This window comes from Penicillium brevicompactum (assembly GCF_028827555.1).
Source record: "Penicillium brevicompactum strain IBT 35665 chromosome Unknown utg000006l_segment0_segment0, whole genome shotgun sequence".
Classification (NCBI taxonomy): domain Eukaryota; kingdom Fungi; phylum Ascomycota; class Eurotiomycetes; order Eurotiales; family Aspergillaceae; genus Penicillium; species Penicillium brevicompactum.
In genome coordinates, this window is record NW_026623209.1 from 5,167,312 (window position 1) to 5,184,724 (window position 17,413).

Genomic DNA, 17,413 nt, shown 5'->3' on the forward strand with positions numbered 1-17,413 from the left:
TAAAAAAAAAGCGGGCTAGGCCTTTGCGTTGTAGATCTATGCATATGTCATTTAGGGCGGAGAGGCAAAGCGGATCATTTTTTTCCTTTCCCCGCGGCAATCAGAGTTCCCCGTTGCCCACTTAACTCCACTGCATTTTTTCCAATTCTTGACATCTCGACTACTCTTGCAGCTCTGCTCAGCTTGGTACCTTTTATCTCCCGCGGTGTCACATTGGTATTCGCTGACCCCTCACAGTGACTCTATACTCACTCGGAAGGTGACACAACCTCTCTAGCCACGAAGACGAGTAGTATGGTATTGCCTCGAGATCAAGGTATATAAGGTTACCTCTTGCGTGAAGACCGGTGTTCGACACTTGTCGTTCTGAGAATATACGGTTAAACTTGATCTGGGTAATTCCAGCGAAAGGACTCATACGCTTTTCCCCAAATACCGGGCTCAAAAACTAACGCCACCAGCAGCATGGCACCAGAAGATGAAATCACCACCCTAGCGGTGCGCTCCAAGGAAGATCCAACAACACTCGCACCAGAAACTCCCGGCCTGGCGAACAAGGATGATGGAATATACGCCGCCGAAACGACCAATCGCCGCAATCCCATCGGATCGCGATTGGGCTCTGTGATCAGAGAATTCGAGAACCAACTCATCGACTACAATCTGGAGGCGCGTGGAATTGAGCGTGTCTCTGTATCCGAGCGCATGAAGCGGAACTCATGGCTCTCATACCTGCAAGCTTTCTTGCTGTGGATTTCCATCAACCTCGCGCCCAACAACATTACCCTAGGTATGTTGGGCCCTGCCGTTTACGGACTCAGTTTCCGAGACTCGGCGCTGTGTGCTGTGTTCGGTGCTCTGGTTGGTTCCGTGGTCTCCTCTTGGATGGCGACATGGGGGCCTGTTTCTGGGATTCGCACTCTGGTAGGTGTTACCTGTGGACTGTTGGATACTTATCAGACAGAGGTGCTGATTGGTGATTAGGCCTTCGGACGGTATTCGATGGGTTGGTGGCCAAGCAAGATTATTGTTCTGCTGAACCTTGTCCAGATGATTGGATATGGCTTGATCGATTGCGTTGTAGGCGGACAGATTCTATCGGCTGTCTCTCCCAATGGCATGTCCGTTGCTGTTGGTAAGCAGAGCATGGGACCAACGGTAAATCTGTGATACTGATACGGGTCGATAGGCATTGTGATTATTGCTATCATCAGCTGGGTGGTGGCGACTTTCGGCATTCAGGTCTTCCATTACTATGAAAGGTTGGTTCGAGAATGTACTTCCGGCATAGATGCTGTTACTGACGCATGGACTTTCAGATTTGCCTTCATCCCCCAGGTAATTGTGGTCTGTATTCTCTTCGGAGTTTCATCCGTGAAATTCGATTTGTCGACCGTATCCGAAGGCGATGCCCGGACGGTAGCCGGTAACAGGTAAGCGCCAGGCTCAGCACTAGCAGTGAGGCTCAAATCTCTAATCATGACACTAGGCTATCATTCTTCTCCATCTGTGTCAGTGCCGCGATTACATACGCTCCGCTTGCAGCGGATTTCTTCGTCTACTACCCAGAAAACACATCGCGGGCTAAGATCTTTGGCCTTAGTCTGGCGGGATTACTTGTTTCATTCACCATGGCCCTAGTGTGCGGCGTAGGCCTTGCCTCGGGCATCCCCACCCACCCCGAGTATAGCGCAGCCTACAACGAAGGTCAAGGAGCACTGATCGTTGAAGGGTTCGGTCCGCTGCACGGATTCGGCAAATTCTGCTCCGTTGTCTGCGCACTGGGTCTCATCGCCAATACAGTGGCACCCACATACTCCGCTGGTATTGACTTCCAAATTCTCGGCCGTTATGCCGAGGCAGTGCCCCGCGTCATTTGGAACACTATTGCCGTGATCATATATACTGTCTGTGCGCTTGTTGGCCGCAGTCATCTCTCCGAAATTTTCACTAACTTCCTCGCTCTGATGGGTTACTGGGTTGCCATCTGGACTGCTATCACACTGGAAGAGTGCTTTATCTTCCGTGCGCGCACGGGATACAACTGGGCTATCTGGCGGGACCCGTCAAAGCTACCAATCGGCATTGCGGGATTCATTGCCTTTGTTGTTGGCTGGGTTGGTGCTGTCTTGTGTATGGCTCAGGTGTGGTACATCGGCCCCATCGCGAAGTTGGTCGGCGCCTACGGCGCGGATGTAAGTCAACTCCCGCCCAACACTTGATTGTCTGCTTGAACTAACATTGGCTCTTTAGATGGGAAATTATATTGGATTCTCTTGGGCTGCGCTTGTTTACCCTCCCTTGAGATATCTTGAGCTTCACTTCGTGGGGCGCTAATTCTTCCTTTACCTGGAGAGGCTCCAAGTTCTGGTCATGGAGAAGCATTGACTTGCTCTCTCACCACAACTGAAGTCTTTTTGACTTCTCATTGTTGCTACTTGAGACCTACCTCGGGTAGACCTCGTCATGGGGTCACAGTATATAAAAGTATTCTGAGTCTAAACACTCACAGACGGAGGACGCATGCTTTCACAGTTTTTGGTTTTCATGGCCCAGGCCATGCTGTATCTGGGTGGATTGACAAGACCGTTGAAACATAGACTTGTATATCAGGATAGTCATTTTTAATAAAGAATCCCAATCCCCCATTCATCCCCTTGAATGGATGTTCACACACCACTTGTACCCATTGGAGGACAATCCCAAGCGCACCATACTTCGGATAACGATAGTGTCTTTCACCCCTGGTTCCATCTCACTTTCAGCGTGGGGCCTCACTCCTGCCGTTACAAGTGGGGTGCGGAGAACAAGGATGCCACCCCAGGGCTTCTCCACCAACATGGGAGAGAAGTGTCAGCTGTTGCTCAGTGACAAGATCCGCGGCTATTTCCTTGTCCCCGAGGATAATGTGTGGAACTATAGCTTCATGGGCAGCTCATTCGGTAGTGCAAAGAACCTCGAAAGAAGCGAACAGCACCCTTTAGCTATCTAAGATTGATTAATTCGAGGACCGAAGAAATATTATTATGAATCAAAACAAACAACCCAATCTATGCTCTCATATTCAACCACTAGAGCACTATTCTACAAAGGAGACAGAGAACGGTGAGTAAACAGACAGACAAACAACGTAATGTTCACACTATATTGGGATTTCCATGCCAGACACACTGGAAACCGCGACGCAATCAGAAACGCGGTATTGAATATTTACCGGTACCAGTAATCGGGCTTGACGTAGTCGGCGAAGGTCTTGACGTCCTCCTGGGGAGGGTGGTGGTGACCGTGGTCGTGGTCGTCTAATAGAGCAAGGTTAGCATGGAAATATTGGAGCGTAGGAGACGCGGACACAGGGGGGACGGGCAACATACGGGAGTGGGGGTCCTCCTCGGGTCCAATGTAGTTAAGCTTGACGGTGTTACCGCACTCGAGGCAGCGCTCAAGAGGACGTTCACGGGAAACCTGAAATGTAGCAAATTAGTATTTGCAATTCTTCAAGTCCCATAATGAGGTGGGTCAGGTTCGGAAGTCATACGGTCAACCAGTTGACCTGGTGGGAGTCGGCGGGGAAACCAGTGCAACCGGCGTACTGCTCATCACCGGCGCCGTTGACGATGATGGGGTCTTCGATTGTGCCTGTATATAAGAATCAATGCGATTAGCCTAGGTCTCGTATGTCGTTTCAATGTGACGTTCGTGCGCTTTCGGTGGCATTTCGTCATTCGTACAAAGCTTCGGGCGAGGTGCTCAATCGCAAAGAGGGATCACATACCTTTGCGGGAGGCATCAAGGGGGCGCATGTCGAAGATGTCAACACCTTGCATCTTTCCGATGAGCTCGAGACGCTCGAGACCGGTGGCCTGGTCGACGTCGGAGGGAATGGTACCGGGCTTGGCACCGGGGGCGAGAAGGTCGTCCTCAACCTTGATCTCTGTATGGTTCCAAAGAAAATCATTAGTACACTGTGCCGCGATCGATGTGGTGGCAGAGCATGGGCATGTCCGGCGGAAATTGTAACCGGGAAAGTATCTATCCACAGAGCCGACATTCGAGGCTCGATAACCTTCTTTTGAACGCATAGTCTCGAATGTACCAAGTGCAAAGACATTTCCCGAATCGTAGAGGCCGGGCATGGAGCAATTGAGTGCCATTGAGTCGGGTGGAGCACTAACCTTCGAAGGTCAGGATCTTGCCTTCCTGCTTAGGAGCCCACTTCTTCTCATTTTCTGTATGATGATCGCGTTAGCTGGTTGTTTGATCAAGGATCCATGGATCTCTAGCAAAACTGAATGCATAGAGCCAATTGTGGGCGGATTGGAGAAGGTCGATATGGCAGGGTCGGATCAGGCCATAGGAGTCACGTACGGCGGATGATGGAAGAAGAGAAGGGGCGCTGAGCGAGAGTGAAAGCGCGGGCAGGCGAGCGCCTGGCAAGGGCGGTGGCGGTACGCTGGAGGAACATTGTCCTGGAGGTTATGGGGTTGATGACGCGGGAGTTGGGGCAAGAAAGAGGGAGTTTGGGAGGTTTGAGGTTGGGTGAGTTTGAAGCCGCTTTGGCCCGAGCGATTCTGATTGGTTGGAAATCCTGGCCAATGATGCTCTTGCCAATGATGAGTCAGCCCTGATTGGCGGAAGCTGGCATACGGCAGTCCATTAAGACCACTAGTGCAGGACTGTTAGGGCTTTTGTATAGGGCAAAAAAGTGGCATGATACATCTTGAAACCGGAGCTTAGCTATTCGTGACAATATCAACACAGAACCATAAATCAGACATCTCTTCTAGCAAAACATTTCCTCCTTATATCATTCAGGATTCTCCGCTATTTGTTGCCGCGCCATAGTCGCTCTCTCTTGACACGCCACGGGTGTGAATCCATTGCCAACCTTCTGGGAGATGACCCGCCATTTGTCGTTATCATAATCTTCTATCGCCTTGTCTAGTCGCTTGTCCTACTTGCTTGGTTAGCGAGCTGTGAAATTGGTCGAACGAAGAGGCACAAACCATGTCTTCAGTCCAAAGGACATTCTTCGCCTTCAACTTGGTACAGTAACGGACTTGAAGGGTGCCGCTCGTTCGCCCTGGAAACCAGTGTTGGATTTGCTTCCAAGTGAAATTCCAGTGTTCCTTCAACTGAATGAGAGTCTCATCTTCCTTGGGGCCGAACTTGGTCTTAGGCCCCTTTGGCGAAGGAAGAACGGGTGGCAGATTCCGGTGCTTCAAGTAGCTCATGTCTTCGTGTTCTCCATTGCCTGTCAGGGATCTCCCTTCAGAGTCACCTCCACGAGAATCACTGAAGCCCAATGCCTGTGCTGGTAGTCGATGGTGATGGTGTTGTTGTGGGAGCGGAAGAGAAACCGGAGGCAAATAGTCATGGTTTGTAGATTGATGTGAGGGCAAATGTTCAAGAGGGACTGGATACGTCAACTGTGTCTCGTTGACTGGTGCTGATGTGCTCGTTGGCAAACTGTGCAGTCTAGGTCGAGGCGCATAATCGCAACTCATGCCACGATTACTCTCTGCATCGTCCTCGGCGTGTTGTCGCTTTCTATTGCTCTGGGGCGAGGATAGCTCATAGCCATGTGCATTGTAATGCGGGGTGTTCTGGCGTGGGATCATGCGATCCGTAAGAAAATTCGATGGAGATCCAAAGGGTGCTAGAGTTGTGTCGGAAGAGTAACGACTCTCGGGTCGGTCTTGAAGCAGTTGGAGTGCACCGTAAGATATGATGTCTTCATGGCCTGCGTCTTTGCCACTGGCATGATGGGTGTAGCTGACCATGAAGCCTCGGTACGGTTCCACCAGTAATGCAGACATACATCGACGATGCTAGGGCCAACAGCCCTAGCGAGGGGTGGCAGGAGAGCCTGTTTGAGGATGAGAGATATAAGGGTGTGCTCTCTTGCCCCAAATGTTCCAATGGAAAGATATGGATGGAAACACAGGCTGCGCTATTACATAGGAGGCAGCGGAAGATGACCGGCCTGTGTGGGGCTTAGAATAAGAAGAGAATAGAAGATGCCTGGGTAAATTGACGTGCAGGGAACAGTGTGGGCTACTTTGAGGCCCAGCTATATGTTCGGTAGTTGCAGAGAGATTGATCAAGCACCAAGGGGAACGATAGAGAGATTATGATATTTAGATAATAAGAGAAGAAGAAAAGTGAAGGCATGGCCACATCTATAACGACATCTGGGGAGATCCCCCAAGGCAAGAATCCCAGGCCCGTGCCGGTGACCAACTGGAGCGTGCGTTCTTGGGCTGATTCCATCAATCTCCAGTGGACCGGGCTGCAAGAGCGAATGGTTGTAGTCGAAGGAATCCGTGATAGGCAGTCCCATCATTCCGGTGATGGGAAATACTTTTTCTTCCTCCTTTTTTTCTTTCGCACAGACTACCCAACCCCAAAAGCAAAGGCATGAGATTTGACTCAAGCGATAGGACTCACCTAAGTATTGTTGGCAATGATCACGGCGGTAATCCCGGTCGACCGGTCAACACCACGAAACAGGATCTGAGCTCAAGAGACCAGCGTCAAAAACAACAGAGGAGGAAAGACACGGCAGACAAGTAAAGCCCGTCAGATTCGGGGAGACAACAACCCAACCAGCAGGTTATTCGTCGGCCTGACCTTCCATGCAGGCGCGCCTTTGCTTCCTAGGAAGAAGGTGGGCAGGAAGGTATCGGCTGATTGACACGGTATGGGTTAGTCGAGTAAGCGATAGACAGCTATTAGTTTACTGCACCGGAGCTCTTCGGAGCCAAGACCTGCGAGAGTCAATCACCGAGGTCGGATAGAATAGAACAGGAACAGGGGGTGAAACACTGATTAATCTCCTACCCGAAGCGGGCAGATCATTAAGCGGAGTTCATCTAGCGGAAATGAAGTCAAGAAAAGGACCAACAATGGGTTGTCTAGGTCTGTGCGGACGAGTGCGGCCATTGGAGGGTAATAAAGGAGATGGCCCAGGTGAAAGCAAAGGGAGAAGGTCGTCAGAGCCGTCAGAGTCATGTTCCCTCACAACCCCCCTTTTTATGAGCGAATCACAGTTGTCAGTAAGCATTCGGGTTGGGTTTCCGAACTATTCGAGTTGCATACGGGCCGTCATCTGTCAATATCTGACTCTCCCTAATGCATCACCGTGCAGCAAGGTGCATGGCTTTGCATGACTTTGCATCAGAGCGGGACAGACTCGTGCTTATGCACATCCTGAATGGCCGCCCATTTCAATAGTGGCACAGACTATCGTATGCATTTGCCTTGGGACTCCGGTGTTTTGGTGGGGTTAATATCTCCTGTTACACTTGGGCCTGTCCATTGCTTTGCGGTTATTCAGGGCGGTTAGGGGACCCAGTAGCGCGGACGGAGTACTCCGTAGCCTTTGGCCATTCAGCGCCGTTGGATGTTGGATGTTGGCACGGAGTAACTCAGCCTCATTTCGATCACGTCGAAATCTCTCGGGCAGATTTTATTGTTATCGAACAAAGGTGTGGCTGCCATGTCAACTAGTCCATGCATTGTGAAGCCAACCGCATCCTCGTATCTTAACAGGGGGGAAAGGGGTGTTTGAGGGTGATTTAAAATAATAATTTTAAACGGAATATTTCATGTTTTCATGTCGAGATGACAGGGAATGTATTCGCCAAAGAAACTCGTACTATACAAAAAAATAAATCCACACTTGCTTTTTCCTCGCCTTGGTTCTCGCTGCAATACATGAATTAAGGTTGTCGTGATACAAGAACCCAAAAAAAAAAAAAACAAGAAGATGAGGAAAAAAAGAGATACGTAGACACCGAAGCGCAAAAGAACACAGAGAACATGGCAACGCCGTGCAAGTTGCACATGTTTATGCAAAGTTATCGGCCCGGTCAACCCAAATGTCTTCCAACTCAGCAAAGTTCTGGAAGTGCAGGGGACGGTGCTGGTCGTCGTAGAACTTAAGCGGGGTGTCAATCTTGACATAGATGGGCCTCTTCTCCACGCTACCGAATGAGCTGCCCATGAAGCTATAGTTCCACACATTATCCTCGGGGACAAGGAAATAGCCGCGGATCTTGTCACTGAGCAACAGCTGACACTTCTCTCCCATGTTGGTGGAGAAGCCCTGGGGTTGATCCGAGGTGGTATCCTTGTTCTCCGCACCCCACTTGTAACCGGCAGGAGTGAGGCCCCACGCCGAAAGTGAGACGGAACCAGGGGTGAAAGACACTGTCATAGTCACGGTCTTCTTATCCCACGAAGGATGGGCGTTCATGAGGCGAGCATGGTGCGTGACATCTGCCGCTGACATATACGGCGGCTCATTTCCAGACACTGTGTGGATGACACCCAGAGGCTCCAGGTTTTGGAGGTAGTCGTGCTGCGGCAACTGGTGCGGCAGTTGGACATCCCGGGTGTTTCCGACCTGAGGAATCATGACAATGGTGCGAACTTCCTTGACCTGGTCATTGTCTGGTGGTGAGCTACCGTAGATGTAACCAGTGACCTGCACCCGCAGGTCGGCGATGGTAATGAATCGCTTGAGAACGTTCTTGGGCATGATGTAGGTGTATCCATCGTCACGAATATCATCCGAAGACACATAGATGTTGTTGGACCTGGTGCGCAGGTTGGAGGTTGCGATTGCTCGAGTGCGCCACTCGGTCTTGGATGCAAATGATTGCTGTTCGTATTGAGACGTGGTGGTGACAATGATGTCCTCACCACGGGCGTTCTGAGTCTTGGTCGTAACGGCAGTGAGTTGCTTTTGCTCCTCCTGCTGCTTTTCAATCTCGGCCGCCTGCTGGCGCTGCAGAGAGGGTGCGCTAATCTCCATACCCAGAATGATATCACGGACTTCACTGCTGGTCAAGCTCTGCACGTTGACGTTGTTCTTCTTTCCGTAATCGTTCAGAATGAGATCACGCAATTGCACTTCGACCTTGATCCAATCCTCGTCAGAGAGAGATGGCCAGATGTGGTGTTCTTGAGTGATCACAGTCTTGTCGGGACGAAGAATGATCTTGGCTTTGTCAATATTGACATGGAGAGCACGGAGAATGAGAATGAGACGGGAGAACGCAGTGTACGGAGAGATGGATTTGAGCCACTCGTCATACAAGTTGAAGAGGACCATCTGAGGTTCAGTGGCACGAAGAATCATGTCAGCCAGCTTTTCAACCTTCATAGCAGCCTGGAAGGGCAACTGAAGCTCAGAGGCACGGATGGAGATGTTGGGGAAATCAAGCAAGTGAACCTCAAGAGGATCGAGCAGACCCTTACGGGTGACAATGAGCTGCTTCGGTTGCTCCTCCACGGGTAGGGATCTAATAAGAGCAGCAACTTCTTCGGCTGTCTTCCACTTGGCCAACTGTCCCAAACGCTTTTGACCAGCCCAGACACTGGTGTGAATGATCTTCAAGAACAACTGTCCAGTGCGAGGGTTGAAGATGAAGATTGCACCGTTGATAGGCTTGGTAGTCAAGTTACCTTCGAAAGTCTTGTGGATTGTGACACGGTAGACGTTGGTATCATCAATGAACAGCTGGATCTGCGGACTGAAAAGCTCAGAGTAGTTCTGAGAGTTCAAGAACTCCTGGTTGCTCTCAGAGGCGTACAGCTGCAAACCCTTGCGGATACGCTCGCGCAAGACATACAGTGCTGGGTTGGCCTTCATGATCTTCGCCATTGCCTGTTGAACCAGAGTCTTCAGACCTGGGAAGTACTGTCCGTAGGCCGAGAAGAGGTTGTAGGCGAGATCGACACCAATCATCAAACCGGTGGCAGAGGGGTAGATACTCATGCTGTCGGTGGTGTAGTCGAGATATTTGGCACGGACATATCGCTCAATGTCATGAGAGTCGTAATCACCATATCTGAGCTGGACATCAATCCAGAACTTGTTTGTCGTGGTCGGTTCATAAACGTCCTTGGTATCGAACACCAACGAAGGCCGGGTGACATTCCACTTGTTTGTCGCAAAGAGGAGAATATCCGCACAAGAGCTGTTCATCTTGTAAGACTTACGCGGGTGAATGGTCTCCTTTTGGACAGCCTCGATACCGAGCTGCTCAAGTTCTTGATCCAGGACTTGGCACAAATCCATGACAACCGATTCGTGAATTTTCTGCCACAAGTGGGCACGGAAGATTTGAATCAAAGAGATCTTCAGAGTGGGGATCTTTCCGTGCAAGAAGATACCAGTCAAATCCAGCTGCACCTGGAAACCAACGTAGACGTTGGCGCGGTTGATGGTAGGGGACCACCACAGAGTGAATCGACGGTTGGGAATCTGGTTGAGACCAGATCTCTGGGCGTTGGTGAGTTTTTTGAATTTCATAGCTGTCAAACAGTTAGCTTAATGTTCTCTCCTTTCAGATTATTACTTAGTCATTTGGATTATGTTGAGGGGTTTTTGGGGTGTCTTTCCAAAGGTCTTTCCAAGGGTCTTTGGTAGGGGCATTTCTGCTGGTTTTCACCGCCCAACCCACACCAACCCTAAAAACCCTCAACATCACCGGTTTTTTACTCACATTCCTAGAGAAAAAGTTAGCAATGGGTTCAAAAACATTATAAAGGAGGTTTCGCACTTCAAAACCACTGGCCCTCTCCCAGAACAGGCCCTCCCAGGACGGGAAAGCTGTTGCTTTGAACAGGGTGTGTTCAAGAATCGTTTCCACACCACCCAACGCCTGGATCACATCGGTTCGGTAGGCGTTCAAATTCCAGAGTTTACCATCGTGTCGCTGACTTGTCCACCAGAAGGGATTGCTCTTCATGAGCTGGTACTGCTTGAACTCAGCGCGGAGTCGGAAGCCCTTGTCGAAACTGAGGGTGCTGCGGTCCTTCTGGAAGAGGGTGTTGATACGGGGAAGACCGCGATCCCAGCTGTCCTCCAGATCTTCCAGGGTCAAACGGCGGTTCTGCTGCTGGGCCTCCATACGCTTCTGCGAGTATTCCATCCACACGCGCTGGGAGTCAATGAACTCGGATTCCCAGGGGATGATGTAACGGAAGATGTTGGGGATCAAAGTCTCTTCGTCATGAGACATACCCGCGCGGAAGTGAGTGATACCAGTGTCGGTTTGCTTGGACCAGCGCTTGTCACTTGTGGGGATGAGGATGTGAGATCCCGAAATCATACCAAGACCTCCCAGCTCCTTGGGGGTGTAGAACACCGCAGGGGGGAAACGGGAAGGCATCTTGGAGTTCAGACCAATCTTGACACGGGTCTGGATCTTGGTCTCACACTTGACAATGGTATCGAGCAGGTTGACAGTAGAGACGGCAGCCTCACGGTAGTAGGTGAAGAGGGCAATCAAAGCAGTGTTCCACTTGTTGGCAATCTTGGTGAACGTGGTGGAACCGGAGGACATAAGAATCTGGCGGATACGGTTGTTGAACTTCTGAATGTCCTCTTCGGTAACCTGCAAGAAGGCGTGTGCGGTGCGCTCCTTGGTCGAGTTGTCAACCAGGGACCAGACACTGTCCTTGACGGAGAACTCCTCGTTCATGTTCCGGATCTTGGGGAGGATTCGGACTTCGAACCCGTTCATTGAGAACAACAGGTTGGGGTTGTCTTTGCTGTAAACACTTGCGAATGTATCATCCCAGTCGATGGTGGTGATTGATCGCGGAAGACGGTTCTTCATATCCCAGAAGACAGCACGGCCGAGGTTGACATCGTGGCGCATCAAGCGCATGCGACAGTCGCGGGGCCAGCATTTCTTGTTCTTGTAACCAATCACGTTCTCGAAGTTGGGATCAGGGTTCTCAGTTAGGAAGCGCTGGATGAGATCACGTGAATCATCCGCCTGGAATCGGAAGAAGACCCAGATCTTGTCGACGTAACGAGTGTAGAGACGAATGGGGTGTCGAGTCTCCGCGGCACGGTCTCTGAACTGCAAGAAGTCATTGGGGCTGCCAGGGGGCCGGCCATTTCGCTAGCTCTCTGCAAGCCAAGCAGCAAGAGATCGATCATCAAGCCGTAGAATTGGAAGACGAAACCAGAGAATTGGAGACCACGAATCAGACCATAGCTGTTGGTGTGGTTCATATCCTTGTAACTGAGCTGAACGTTGTTCTTCGAAGTGATGTAGTCAGCCAAGTTGTGGTCCATGATCAGACGAAGCAATCGGTTAAGAAGGGTAAGATCAATCTTCTCGTAGACCTTGGACAGCTCGGTTTCAATCATCACGTTAGTTTCGCCCTCAGAAGTCTCCCAAACATTGGACAAGTTGTTGATTCCCTGGGTCCACTTGTAGGTGAGAAGAGGGGGGGACTTCGGAATCGGAAGGCTTAATCCAAGCAGGGAAGAGGTGACGCTGCTCCGCTTGGTACCAGAGGTACTGATCCAGGTAGGCATCAGTGATCTTCTCAATGGGCTCGATGTCGTACACAGGGTTGATGTTGTTGTAGTTATCGTTCATGTCGATCTTGACCTCCTTGAAAGCTCTCTGCGTGAGCAAGAATCGCTTAATTCGGGCCAAGGTCGTACCCGGAGAGTCGTATGCCTGCTCGATCAGAGCCAATTCCTCACGTTGACTTTGGTTTAATCTACCCTTCACGGAGTATGATTCGCGCAAACGCTCGAGCGCAAGAATCAGAATCTTCGTGTCGTGCTTGTAGGAAACACTGGGGAACGGAATTGGAGAGAACTTGCGAGACTCCAGCCAATGAACCATGGTGGTGTAGATCGCAACAGCCTCCTCTGAAGAAACGTAAGGACCATCCTTCAGATAGTTGTGTTGACGCTCCTGTTCAGACTTGAGCCACAGACGAGTGAGACGACCCAAGTTCTTCTTTGCGACGGTCTTGTCGACAGTGGCACCACGACGGATTCTCTCTCGGTTGTAGTGTGCAACAGAAATCCACCAATCAGCCTTGCTCTTGACGTAGCGAAGAATGATGTTTTCAATTGGCGCGGGCAGACCAGGAACCTTCCAAGGAATGTTACTCTTCCAGCATCTCCAGGCTTCCGACAAGTGCTGCAAAACAACGTTGACCTTGTTCTGCTTGATACCCTCGGGCATCATGTCCATCAAGTCTGACATGACGGATGCACGCAGCTCAAGATCGAAGTGAGACTCAACACGCTGCTTGGTGACGGTCTTGGCCACACCCTTGCTGTGGCGACCCTCGAACTGACGAGAAAGCAGGTTACCCAACCAACGCTCGAGCAGGGGAATGATACCACGCATGAAGAAGAGCCACACACGCCAAGCGGGGGCCCAGAAACCACAACCAGGACCCTTGCCGACGGGGCCGGAGTTGAATCGATAGTAGATCAAATGCTTCAGATCCTTGCAAGAACGAATCTGGTGCATAAGCTTGTACTTGTACCGGTACATACCAGTGAGCTGACCGACGTGGTTGAAGGCGTAGAGGATACCGTCCGCGAGTTGGAAGGCATCAATGTTACCCAGACGGTATTGGACTTGGGCATCCACAATGAGCTTGGTCAAGCGAAGGATTTCTCGCATCAAGTGGAAGGCGTTTCCGAAGCGAGACTTCTTACGCTCCTTGGTGGTCAAAGTCTTGACGGGCTTCAAGTTGAAGTTGTAGTCGAGATGGAGATAGGTCAAGTTCTTGCGGTGAATCAACAAGTTGAGCATGTTGAAACCTTGGCGACAAACTTGCAAACCGGCCTCGACCCAGTCGATTGTGGTCTGCTGGAAGAACTTGGTTGACTTCAGAGTCTTCATTAAGTTTTGCTTGCTCTGCGCCTTGGGTGTGCTCTTGTGCAGCTCGTTGAGGACGAAGGTCTTGAGTAATTTCTGGTAAGAGACACGGACCTTGACCGGCTGGCCGGACGGACAATGCTCCAGATACCACTGCTTGACCAATGGAACATCCTGCGCACGAACCATCTTACCGGATCGTTTATCGAACGGATGAGGGGCCCACCACAAAGCGATGGCGGAAGCAGTGTCAGGTGTGTAAAGATCTTCGTCCTCGAAGAAAGGCTCAACTTCACCGGGAAGCTCAAACTCGTCATCTTCATTATTGCCAGGGCCAAAGATTTCATCTTCGTGACTGACTGTGATATTCTTTGGGGCAACAGAGCGGGAGGAGATGGGATTAATGACAGGGTCGAAGTAGAACGCGGGCAAGTTGGGGTCCTCGGTACGGGCGTAAACCACTTGCGGATGAGAGTACCAAGCTACCTTGACACTGCGGGGAAGGGTGTTGTACAAGAATGGGAAGGTGACTCGGTATTCGGTCCGGATGGGAGCACGGAAGATGATGCGATCGATGGCGTTGAACTCGCTGAAGTCTTCATCATTAGGATCGATATCCTTGTACAGAGGCTCGAAACGGGGACCACCAGGAATAGCGACGTTCAGAGCCTTAGCGGTGAAGAAGCTGTTCAAGTCAAACATGTGGTAGTAATTTTGGTCGACGACGTCACTCAAAATCTGGTGACTCAGACGGTGCAGAGTGGCCATTTGAGGAAGAGACAAGTTCCAGTTCTTGTAGCTCGGGCCGTTAACGTGGGGGGTATCAAGGAGCGGACGGTGATCGTAGAGCCATTCGTAAACGGCCGCATCTTCTTCTTCATCCAGCTCCATTTGGATAGGCTCCAAGGGCTCAACGTCTTCGATGTTCTCCGACCAAGATAGAGGCGGCTCCTCATCGTCGAATGGGGAAACGCATGCGCTTGAAATGTCTGCGATCACTCTTTTCCCGACGCATGCACATCCACATAGTGGCCCACTGGGCATGGAAGACGGGCTCAATGACACGCGGTGTCTCATTGACCAAGGTCAGGCAACCGTTGACGTGATAAAGCACCTTAACCTCTCGCGCGGACTCCCAGGGCATTGGCATGTTCTCCAGAAGCTTCAAAACAGCATGGGGCATGAACTTGAGGGCGCCCAGGTAGCTGCGCTTCTCGTTGGTGAATTTCTTCTGCGAGACATCGCCGATATCCCGTACAATCTTTCGCAAATGCTCCGGGGGCATATCCGCCTTTTGTGTTTCAACAAATCCCCCTTTGCGCTTTTCCGCGAAACGATTGCGTTGTGTTCGGAGCCACTCATTCTTCTTCTGTGAAAATTTGGCGACGTTCGGGTCGGCGGGCGGCTGGTAGCCTGGAGGGGGCGGTGCCAGGGGCATTGAGGACGATGCGCTCCATCCAGGAGGAGGAGGCGGCGGCAGTGAAGCCATGTTGGTGAATGATGGGGGGAGCTCCCACCCTCAGCTGTGAAAAGTTGCGTTGATGTCGAGTCGCGTCAATCCACGTCAAAAGATCATAGGTAGTAGGGTAATCAGCTGGAAAGATAGGTCCAACTGAATCGAAATTGAAAGGTTATGTAAAGAGATAAGGAATTAAGATGACGAACGCGACAAAGATAGAGATCCACGACCCCCTACGCGATGGGACTATCTCTGCTCCTTCCTCCCGTTGAACTTTGAGGTGGCGGCTCCGATTGGCCCTAATCCGCATTGGGACTAGCGCAGTCTCGCCAAAAGTGCGCTAGCGTCGGCTCAAGCAGAAACCCACACAACCCAGAATCATCATATTTCACTTTGCTTCACGACAACTCCGACAACTGCCGCCCTTGACCAGTTCAAGTACAGTCAAAATGACCAACAACAGACTGCAATACGTGAGTTTTGACAACCGCTATCATGCTGATTTTGGAATCTGACCTTTTCTCGTTTTGCAGCGCCGCCGGAACCCGTACGTTTCAAAAATTTCCTTCCCCTCGAAGATTCCCATGTCCACGAATTCTACGATTGTCTATCCGGCGATACTAGTGCTGGGATAATTTTCTGCATTTCGAACGATTCATTGACGGTTTTTTTCTTGCGCTCGATAGGTACAACACGCGGTCCAACAAGGTTCGCATCATCAAGACCCCCGGTGGTGAGCTCCGTTACCTTCACCTGAAGAAGAAGGGTACTGCTCCCAAGTGCGGTGACTGTGGCATCAAGCTCCCCGGTGTGAGTAATCCCTCTGCGTCTCGATTTCCAATTTTTGAATGGTTGTGTGGGATATGTGTGTGATGGGGTGGGCCAATGACCGACTCGGGAAAAACTCTGTCTGGACGGACTGGAGTAGGAACGAATGGCCGAACAAAACACCGCATTCACCATACGACCATACGACCATCTCGCCGAATTTTTTTGGGAGTCAGATCGACTGACAATTTTGATCCGTGCAGGTCCCCGCTCTCCGTCCCCGCGAGTACGCTCAGATCTCCCGCCCCAAGAAGAATGTCAGCCGTGCCTACGGTGGCTCTCGCTGCGCTGGCTGCGTCAAGGACCGCATTGTCCGTGCCTTCCTGATTGAGGAGCAGAAGATCGTCAAGAAGGTCCTCAAGGAGTCCCAGCAGAAGGCCGGCAAGCGCTAAGCGTGCAAACTGTCGGTGTTGTTCTTTTTCGGTGGAGCGATGGGAAAAACGGCTGGGAATGGTTCTCTTAGAATCTTAAAGATGAACACGAACAGCTAGTACGTGGGCCCCAAAAAAAAAGGCCTGCGGCTAAGCAAATGAATCAATTTCATTTACCTTCATGAATATTCCCTGATATGTCGAATTGAGTTGTCTGAAACGATCATTGCGGTGCTTCTGACTAGATCTTCCACCCCCAAATGCCTCCAAAGGTTTTTGCTTGCTACCCAGGTGCTCAGTGATGATAAAAGCGGTGAATCCCCTGTTGCGTTCCCTGTGCATTGGGTAAGTCTAGACTCTGACCTGAGGCATCTATATGTTTTTCGGGGCTCTGAACGACCTTCGTATCGTGCAGCTACAGTATGCTCTTGCGTTCAACCTCAGCGCAGGTGCATGCTGGGCAGGCAGACAATCACATTCTTTGCATAGTAGCACCTGCGAGATACTCGTGGCTCATGGTAATTGCACAATCGCAGCAACTTCTGAGGTCTGCCGGGCAAAGACACTTATTTGGTACCCTCCATTGCATTGACGCATGACTCGGTGCCCACATTGTCATGCTTATCGATAGCCCTGTAGGTGGTGCTCAGATGTAAATGCTATCACGACCGTGTGCCTAGGTAGTTCCCCAGGTCAGAAGGGACGGAGGTCTGAGTACCTTACATTGTTTAGGGCCAATTATGTGTACGCTAAAAGTTCCCATGATGCAATCTAGATATTTATGGTCTTGGTGTCCACGGGTATTCCAAGGTTACCTTGACTGCCTAGTGATCGGCCAGCACATTCCAAGATTATGCCCAGGTGGCTGTGAGTTTTGTTGTTCGAGCGCTGCAGTTTGCTTAGAGGCTTCGGGGCACAGCTAAAATGGGGAATAAAGGGGCTATATTTCTTTATGATATTGACAAGGCCTTGTGGACATGTTATTGTGTGGATTTATTGTCCGCGGAGATTGGGTCTTTAGCGGATTGAAGTTTTGACCAGTTGTGCAGCCAGCTTGGCGTCGATGGCACCGCTTGTCGGCAGGACTCTCGGAC

General features: G+C 50.8%; 5 protein-coding genes across 5 annotated transcripts; 2 read left to right on the top strand and 3 right to left on the bottom strand.

Moving 5' to 3' along the window:
• Positions 1–465: 465 nt before the first annotated feature.
• Positions 466–2,337, top strand: N7506_010183 (purine-cytosine permease family protein; the record flags this gene model as incomplete). The annotated part of the gene is made up of 6 exons (XM_056959476.1): positions 466–924; positions 985–1,135; positions 1,190–1,262; positions 1,320–1,433; positions 1,490–2,195; positions 2,254–2,337. 6 exons carry the CDS (start codon positions 466–468, stop codon positions 2,335–2,337), a joined length of 1,587 nt encoding a protein of 528 aa, XP_056808866.1.
• Positions 2,338–3,210: 873 nt separating this feature from the next.
• cox5b (cytochrome c oxidase subunit IV) lies at positions 3,211–4,462 on the bottom strand (the record flags this gene model as incomplete). Its single annotated transcript, XM_056959477.1, has 6 exons — positions 3,211–3,299; positions 3,372–3,462; positions 3,536–3,636; positions 3,773–3,931; positions 4,173–4,226; positions 4,366–4,462. The coding sequence occupies 6 exons, from the start codon at positions 4,460–4,462 to the stop codon at positions 3,211–3,213; spliced, it is 591 nt and encodes a 196-aa protein (XP_056808867.1).
• A 342-nt stretch (positions 4,463–4,804) lies between these two features.
• On the bottom strand, positions 4,805–5,816 carry N7506_010185 (SANT/Myb-like DNA-binding domain-containing protein; the record flags this gene model as incomplete). The annotated part of the gene is made up of 2 exons (XM_056959478.1): positions 4,805–4,951; positions 5,004–5,816. 2 exons carry the CDS (start codon positions 5,814–5,816, stop codon positions 4,805–4,807), a joined length of 960 nt encoding a protein of 319 aa, XP_056808868.1.
• Positions 5,817–7,849: 2,033 nt separating this feature from the next.
• prp8 (U4/U6-U5 snRNP complex subunit PRP8) lies at positions 7,850–15,150 on the bottom strand (the record flags this gene model as incomplete). The annotated part of the gene is made up of 6 exons (XM_056959479.1): positions 7,850–10,323; positions 10,515–10,518; positions 10,572–11,924; positions 11,984–12,329; positions 12,379–14,640; positions 14,699–15,150. The coding sequence occupies 6 exons, from the start codon at positions 15,148–15,150 to the stop codon at positions 7,850–7,852; spliced, it is 6,891 nt and encodes a 2,296-aa protein (XP_056808869.1).
• Positions 15,151–15,569: 419 nt separating this feature from the next.
• Positions 15,570–16,340, top strand: N7506_010187 (60S ribosomal protein eL34; the record flags this gene model as incomplete). Its single annotated transcript, XM_056959480.1, has 4 exons — positions 15,570–15,593; positions 15,654–15,667; positions 15,807–15,930; positions 16,152–16,340. 4 exons carry the CDS (start codon positions 15,570–15,572, stop codon positions 16,338–16,340), a joined length of 351 nt encoding a protein of 116 aa, XP_056808870.1.
• Between the last annotated feature and the right edge of the window lie 1,073 nt (positions 16,341–17,413).